The sequence below is a fragment of the Hevea brasiliensis genome, chromosome 17, assembly GCF_030052815.1.
Source record: "Hevea brasiliensis isolate MT/VB/25A 57/8 chromosome 17, ASM3005281v1, whole genome shotgun sequence".
In the NCBI taxonomy this organism is placed as follows: Eukaryota; Viridiplantae; Streptophyta; class Magnoliopsida; order Malpighiales; family Euphorbiaceae; genus Hevea; species Hevea brasiliensis.
The window spans coordinates 1,896,528-1,904,989 of NC_079509.1; the positions used below are offsets into that span (position 1 = coordinate 1,896,528).

Sequence of the window (8,462 nt, forward strand, 5' to 3'; positions counted from 1 at the left end):
TTTAGAAACTAAAATTTTATAACTAAAATTGCTATTCCTGAGAGAGAACAGAGACTTCCCAACCATCACAAAGTGCCAAGGATCTAGTTTTCCTTTACAAACAGAGCCACAATCCAACAATAAATGCTCAAGTAAAAAAGGGTTTATCAAATTTAAATGTTCTCTCTCCAGAATCTTACTCTGCCTGCATAGTGAGCACTGAGCAAAATAGACATATCTCGAGCATGTTTTTATAGTTCTCCCTCTAGGCACCAGATTTCCCTCATCTAAGGATACTTCTCAACACAGCTGTCTACTGCAATCTTTAGAACAATATCAACAAATACCATAAGTTTGAATTGAGAAAGGGCCATGATGCCTAAGCTTGTTGGGAAAGTGATGATGTTTTCATCCATAAGGGCCGGCCTAATATGGCATTTCCATGAATAGAAAGGTAAGCAGCATTTAACCTGACAACCAAATTCAAACAACCAAAATAATTAGCCAATAAACAGATATATAGGACTTAGACAAACTACAAAGCTGAGATAGACTTCACTTGTCAACATCAGGAGCAGCCAAGGGATCATAAAGTTCCTCCCTTTGTTCTACAATTGGAACAGTACCGCTCATATCCTGGACACCATCAACCTAAAATTGTGTGACCCAATTATAGTCAGATTAAAAAAAAAATGATCAATTCAATTCACTGAGCATTTCTCTTCCTCAACAGCATTAAAAAAAAATGGTTAAAAATCATGTTATGACAATGTGAAAATTCATGTAGCTGAGTCCATATTGCTACTCCCCAAGGGTGACTAGGTGCCATAACAGTGTTCTATCCATTCACAAGAACATCAAAAAGTAAAAGAAAATAATCAACAAAAAGGTCAGGCATTTTCAACAAATTGCTCACCCCTTCCTAGTTCCTACCACGAGTTCTCATTTTCATCATGTTTGGAAAAACATGTACTGGGGGCTCTCTGCCTTAAGCTCAGAACTAATTTACCAGCTAGATAGATTTAAATTTCACTAGAGTTCAGAGGCTGACAATACAAAACTTCTTATCTTTGTATACTACGAGTAGTTAGGGCATTGTCCACTACTTTAAAAGGAAGGAAAAACTGAAGATCCAAGAATAGCATATTATGATATGTTTGGCTGCATACAATGCACTTTTCAGGAATGAAAATTATTTTTGAACAGCCATTAAGGGCTAAAAGACCAAAATTACTCTTCAAAGTTGCCACAATTTTCATACCTGTAAAAACATCGAGTCAAATGGTAATTTATGTAACAAGTGTTAAGATACTCACTGGTTGAGGATATTGTGGATAACCAGCATATGCACCATATGCATATAATGATGGATCTTGTGTTGCCCCATAACCATAGACATCATAACCTTGTCCATAACCATAATAGGCACTCCATTGATCTACTTGCTGACCCCAAATTCCCGTTGCATCCTGCAGTAAGTACCATATATTAGTGAGGCTACTATAAAACAAAGTAACAACATAGAATAGAAAATTATTCCACAATATTCCATATATTTTCCATACAGAATCCATCATGAACTGTATCCTTCACTTTCTTGAAGGCATTTATGTAAACTGAAAATTTAAATTGTTGTTTCTGGCTTTGAAATGAAGCATCACATTATGAGGTTTGCTTATAGAAGAAAATATTCTCATGAGATAGATCAAAATGGATATACCTGTTTCCTGCCCCAAGAAATGCGCACCGGCTGTTGACCAATCACATGCCCCTGCATCCTTTGTATGGCTTCTTCAGCAGATGTCCTGTATAAACAAAACCGTTGAGGACAGAAACATTTTATGACACAACAGAAACAAAGTACATGAAAACCATGACTATAACTTTTCTATAAAATAGGGGCTAGCCCTTATTTGACCATCTCCAAAAGGGTATTGTCTGTCTCTGTCCATTGTTGGTACTTATGGTGCTTCTTTTCTCTAACAGATAAGAGAGATATAGTAAGCAATCCCATATGACAATGTGGAAGAGAAATAAATAAAGATGAACCAAACTTCTAACTGAATTACAAAATGCTTAATCATAAATACATAAATAGACAAACACTATAATTGCCTGCATAAAACATTATAAAAGAACAAGAATGAAAAGAAGAAAATTGCTATTTATTGAAAATAAGCAAACCTAGTTCCAAATTGTACAAAACCACATCCTCTTCCTACAGGAATTTTGACATAGACGATCTCCCCAAACTGCAAAAATGTTTGTCTCAGTTCCTCTTCTGTGGCATTAGGATCCAGGTTACCAACAAAGATCTGCAATGAGAAAAGATAGTAAGAGAATTGGACTAAGAAAGCAAATTCCTCAAGGGCCTATATATGGCTAACTTACGGTGGTATTAGTGATGTCACTATCAGGTGTAACCACCTGGACTGGTGTAGTGTATGCTGGAACTGGATATATGGCTGCAGAAAAAAAAATTGATAGATAAGCAAATTCTAGTTAGAGAACCAATTGAAGCATAACAGTTATGCACTCGAATGACAAGAGTGGTGATAGGGAAGGAGTTAGTTTGGATGGAGTGGTACTACCCCAAAGTAATCACTTTAAATATCTCGGCTCAGTCCTTCAAGTAGATGGGGGATGTGAGGAGGATGTTAGTCATAGGATTAAAGCCGGATGGTTGAAGTGGAGACGTGCCATGGGAGTTTATGTGATCGCAAGATTCCCAATAAGTTGAAAGAAAAATTTTATCGTACAGCCATACGACCTGCTATGTTATATGGTAATGTGTTGGGCACTGAAGTAGTCGTATGCGTCTAAGATAAGAGGATAAGAGTTGCAGAAATGTGAATGTTAATGTTGATGAGTGGCCATACTAGACTAGATAAAGTCCATAATGAGAGTATTAGAGAAAATGTAGGAGTGGTGCCAATTGAGAATAAGTTGAGAGAAGGGAGATTGAGGTGGTTTGGTGACGTGAAGCGTAAACATATGGAGGCTCCGGTTAGACAAGTAGAGTACATTAGGTTAGAGGATAGAAAGAAAAAAAGGGGTAGACCTAAATTGACTTGGAGAACAGTAGTACAACATAACCTAGAAACATTACACATTTCTGAGGATTTAACCCAAAATCGTTTAGAGTGGAGAAAGCGAATCCATATAGCCGACCCCAAATTTTTGGGATAAAGGTTTAGTTGAGTTGAGTTAATCATTGCTCGTTGGCAATTAAAGGTTCTATTATATAATACCATCTTGCTTTAGACTTTTGTTGCATAAGTTCTTAAGCTACTACATTTCTGTTACATCTAATGGCTGTATTTAGTTACTCAGCACCTCCCCCCAATACTCACAAAAACTAAGACTAGCTTGTACACAATAAGAGGTCAACCAGAAACACATCTTTCCAAAAACTCTCCAAATTCTAAAACAAAGAGAAGTCAGACAACTAAGAAAAATTGTAATATGAACTCAGGAAGCAAGGCAGGTCACACTTGCTCATTACCAAAAGCTAATCTTCTAATATAATTAAAAAGCTAAATATGACCTTTTGCTACAGTATATTGCTGTTGATAACCAGTGGTCTTCTTTGGTGTTGCTGCACTAATACGCATCGGCCTGGTTGAGCAATAAACACCATTCATTTCAGTCATAGCACGATTTCGTTCATTCTCATCACCAAATTTAACAAATCCATATCCCTTAGAACGTCCAGTACTTGGATCAGTCACAACCTTGGCACCTCTAACTGATGGATAATTAGCTCGAAATGTCTCTTGCAAGAGATAATCTGTAACATCAGGTGCTAAGTCCCCAACAAAAATAGAATGCTCAGGTCCAGCATCAGGGCGTCTCTCCCCAATGCCAAAAGAAGCCCAATTCAGCCTGAAAGTTTGTTCAGTTCCAGGCATTTGTGTCCCATTATATGTCTGTAAAATCCTTTCTGCCGCTGCATGAGAAACAAACTCCACAAACCCATAACCTTCAGGCTGGCCAGTGATCTTGTTGCGTATTATTTTAATTGAAACTACCTGTATTTAGCAGAATGGATTTTAGAATATCAATGCATGGAGCACAAGAACTACAAGCTTGCATGAAAAACTAACTACACCCTCAAAGTTGAACACCCATTAACATCTAGGATCAATTGAAATCTTAATTCAAAGAAGGCTGGGGGTATTTAAGTAGTGAAATATTCATATTTGTTATGCATTTTCCACTCCATCTCCACCAAAATCATTGTTATAGAACAGCATGCAATGCACCCGAAACCAATTAACAATTAGAAATTATTAAGTCTCAAAAATAGAATTGCAAGAAGAAAAGCCCATGGCAGTTTAAACAAGTCTATTACATTGGTTCTAGTTCAGTGCCCTTTAACAAAGTGATTCACTTCACAATTTAGAAACAACAAAAATTAAAGTTTTGTTCTAGTGGAAATTAATTGAGGAAACTTGCTAATTGGTTCCTATTTTTTGCAATTCCCAATGGACTTCATACATGTGTTGCAAGAGTGAAATTCTTACAGCTGATGCCTTTTTGTTTGATAGCTTCTGAAAATTCGTCTTGTGCATTAGTTTCCAGTTGCCCTAGTCTAGATGTAGGGAGTTTTACTCCATCGTTAAGTAATTCTTCCGTAAATGGGTCGGCGCCCCTTTGTAATTCAGTTTCTTTCAGTAATTTTCTTTTAAAAAAAAAGGCCCAAAAACTAATTTTCAACCGTAAGCCAGTGAAATCTGTAGTAAGCAAAAGATGTCATCTTTAGCACTGTCTTTTACCTAATAAATACCAGAACTTCTTTATAATTCACGAAATTGAAACTGAATTGCGGTCTCTTAAAGCTACGTTGAAGAAATCAAGCGCTATTCTCTACAAAGATAGCATTCAAAATTCAAGTAAATTATAACGGTTCCCCTTGAAAATGTATATTAATCAACAACCCAGTAAAGTTCGATTGCATACGACAAATAATCTCAAGAAAATCAAACATCAAGACAGCCGAAACAGAAATCCTCTAAACCAGTAAATAGTAATACACGCACAAGCATCCACACATACATGTAAATCAATACATAAGCGCATATATACTCAAATAAAGGTGGAAGGGAGAGACTGAAGGAAAGAGAAGAACCTCGCCAGTGTGAGCGAAGCAGGAACTGAGGTAGTTGTCATCAACCCAATACTGTAAATCACCAATCCAAAGGGTTCTGACTTCTTCTAGAGTGGTGGGTTGATGATACCCTCCATGGATCGTTGCCGTTGGCGCTGCCATTAACCCCCAAGCTCTCCCGGTTGAACGTTGATGCTTTGCGATGAGCTCTGGCCTCTTGAGGTTTTATGCGCGTGCGGGCTGCGGCAGGATTTCTATGAGTATTGTTGAAACGGCGTCGTAGGAGGTTTTAGTTTATTGTTCCAGCCAGTGGGTTAATTGCTGATTACATTTAATACTGCTGTAAGTATTTTAATTAGGCCACTTTATAGCGTATTTTATATTTGAGATGAAAGTAAAGTAAAATAAGATTAATAAAGGTTTAATATTATTATTTTATTTGAAAGAAAAACATTGAAAAATAAGGTTAAATATAATATTATAAATATATTTTTTTTATAAAATAATTAAAAACATAAAAATAAGAAAGGGTAATTTTATATTTTTAAAAAATTAAAATAGAATAATATATTAATATAAAAAACTTAACCCTCTCAACTCATCAAATTAGTGGGTTAATAAATAAAATGAACCCAAAATAATTATCAAAAAATTCATCCTTCCTACATATTCTCATCCCAAACAACTTAAAAATCTCATATTGCTTTCCATTCTCCGATTAATCAACATCAACAATGCACGTAGGGAAATAAAGTCAGCCCAAGCTAGCACTAGACTCCTTCAAATGCTGCCCACACCTAGCAATGGCACTTGCCTAAACTGCTAAGTCCTAAATGCCAAACTTCTAATTTTGGTTTAATGTAAAAATCCTCTCAAAAGTTAAAGAACGTGGATGAAATTACATAAGCAGTTATGGCCTATTGTATATTATTATATTAAGTACGATGAGAATCTCTTTTATCTCAATTAAAAAAAAAAAAATTCAAACCTCAACAAGCCTATGTTAATTAATTATTCATTAAAACAAATTTGGTATTTAATATTTTGCTGCTAAAAATTATAAATTCGTCGCCAAAACAGATCATATATCAAAAAACTTCGTCGCATAAATGTTTTTATGCAACGAATTTAAAATATCTCTACAAAGCAAAAGGTTAAAGCCCAAAGATTTTTTCGCCGCCCATATATTTTTATTTATGGTGACAAATTTCAATTCGTCCCAAAAAAAAAAAAGTTTATTTATTAAAAAAAATCTTAAAATACCAATAATTTAATTTATTCTCATATAATAATTTATTACATCCCTCACCATAATGGAACTAAAACACATATCTAAAAATTCTTGCTATTTTTTTGTTCAAAGCTGATAAGCCCTGTTCATATTGATTCTAACTAAAGTATTTGGGGTTTGCACAATGCTCGAGTTGCTCCATCCATGACATAAATCTATTAATAACCATTGAAAATGTATAACCTCAACAAAATTTATATTCTCTCTTGTTTTTAGGGAGAAATTTTCTCTAAAAAATTTTCAGGCCTTTCGAGATAGGAGAAAAGTTCACTGTTTGTTATTCGAATGGGTGAGGAAGTTAGCTCTCCCTCCTTCCTGAGATTGACATATATATATGGTTGGTTGGTCATTTTTCGTAGGTGATGAGAAAGGAGAGAGCAACTATTAGGGGTCTACTTTTGATATGGCTGAAAGGGGGTGCTGCTGTCATGAGCAGAGGGGGTTCATAGAGGAGTCCGCCAACAAGAGATATAAAATGGTCAACCCAAAGGCTATAAAGGCTGAAATGCCCTAGTCTGATGCGATTTAAATCTCTATCTTCTTAGCATATGCTGCGATTTGGCCATATTTAATAATCGTATCAAGCAGTGGTTGAGGTTTCTCCGATGTTATGGTATGTGCTAATTGCTTGTCTTTGTTGTGTTTAAGATTTTTTGCTGCTGCTTTGCTTCAACTAGGGTCTATTTGCTTAAGAGTGACTAGCATTGTGTTATGCTGGTAGGAAAAGTCCTAGTGAGAGATACAACAAAGATCATGTGATTGTTGTTGGGTTTTGGTTGATTATGTGTTTCCATCTTTTGGTGAAACTTCTTGAATCCTGTGGGCATATGGGTTTCGGTGATTTTATTGTTATGGATTGAATCTCTCTCCGAATTAGGATTACAATTGGAATTGAATTTAAACCTTATTTTATTGTAACTATCTCATGTGATCTGCCCATTTTGGGCATTATTTAATGCATTTCCATACTTGCATGTTCAAAAGAAAATGTATAACCTCAATTTCTATATTATTATCATATTATAGGCTTAGGCTCTTTTTTTTTTTATAAAATATTTTTCATATTTTGTAACATTTAGATCACTAAGAAGATGGATCAACATCAAAAGAAAATTGAATTATTTGCAAGGAAAATGATTTATTTTTTTCAAGACTTCCCATTTTCAAAATAATAAGTCATTTTCATTTTTTAGAATTATTTAATTACAATTTGCTATACATATAATCATATATAAATTATGTGCAATAAATTTAAAATCAATTATTTTTTAATGTGTAAACCATTTTATCTATAATAATAGAATTGATTTGTATTTTTAACTACAAGAATATATATTAAGAAAAAAAATAAATTGTTTTATAGTACAAGTTACTATATATTGTTATAACTAACTATATAAAAATATATTCACTTGATTCTATAGCTAATTAAAAACTATATTATAAAATGGATAATTCTATTTTTTTTTCACTTAATTTCTTAAATTAACAATAAATAACCTATAATATTTTAATTTGATTCTTATCAATTCACGACTAATTTGTAATATTTTTAATTTTTAAAGGTTACTCATATGATAAATGGCAATTAAAAGAGAGAAATTAAATAAAACAAATAAAGAGAAAAAAAATAAAATATTATGAAACTAAAAAAAATTAAAATTTTGATAAATTAAATAAAATTTTAAAATGATTAACAATATTAAAGATTTGAATTAAAATATAAATTTATACAAATGTTTGAATTTTTTATATACACGTGCAAAAACACGCGCTAGAACTATTAATTCTTAAATAAAGTTACCCTATTATCCTTATAAGTTTTCCTCTTAATGAGCCGATTCACGTGCAGTTATTTTTTTTTTTTGCATTTAAACTATATTTAAATAAAGAAAAAAAATAAATTTAGAGGTAAAATAATTTTAATTTTTATTATTTTGTATTTAAATATCACTTATACTTTTTTTAAAAATAAAAAAATGAAAAAAATATAAATATATTTTCATATTATATAAATTTTTATTTTTTAATTTAAAAATAAAATTATAATTTTGTTATTTACAAAATAATTTAAAAATAAAA

The 8,462-nt window shown here is 33.0% G+C and overlaps 1 protein-coding gene across 1 annotated transcript; it reads right to left on the bottom strand.

Moving 5' to 3' along the window:
- LOC110639036 (polyadenylate-binding protein RBP47B') lies at positions 1-5,315 on the bottom strand. The gene is made up of 8 exons (XM_021789810.2): positions 5,111-5,315; positions 3,527-4,010; positions 2,371-2,444; positions 2,164-2,294; positions 1,700-1,784; positions 1,296-1,448; positions 539-630; positions 1-449 (listed from the first exon to the last, which is right to left on the bottom strand). The coding sequence occupies exons 1-8, from the start codon at positions 5,249-5,251 to the stop codon at positions 359-361; spliced, it is 1,251 nt and encodes a 416-aa protein (XP_021645502.1). The 5' UTR covers positions 5,252-5,315; the 3' UTR covers positions 1-358.
- Positions 5,316-8,462: the final 3,147 nt, after the last annotated feature.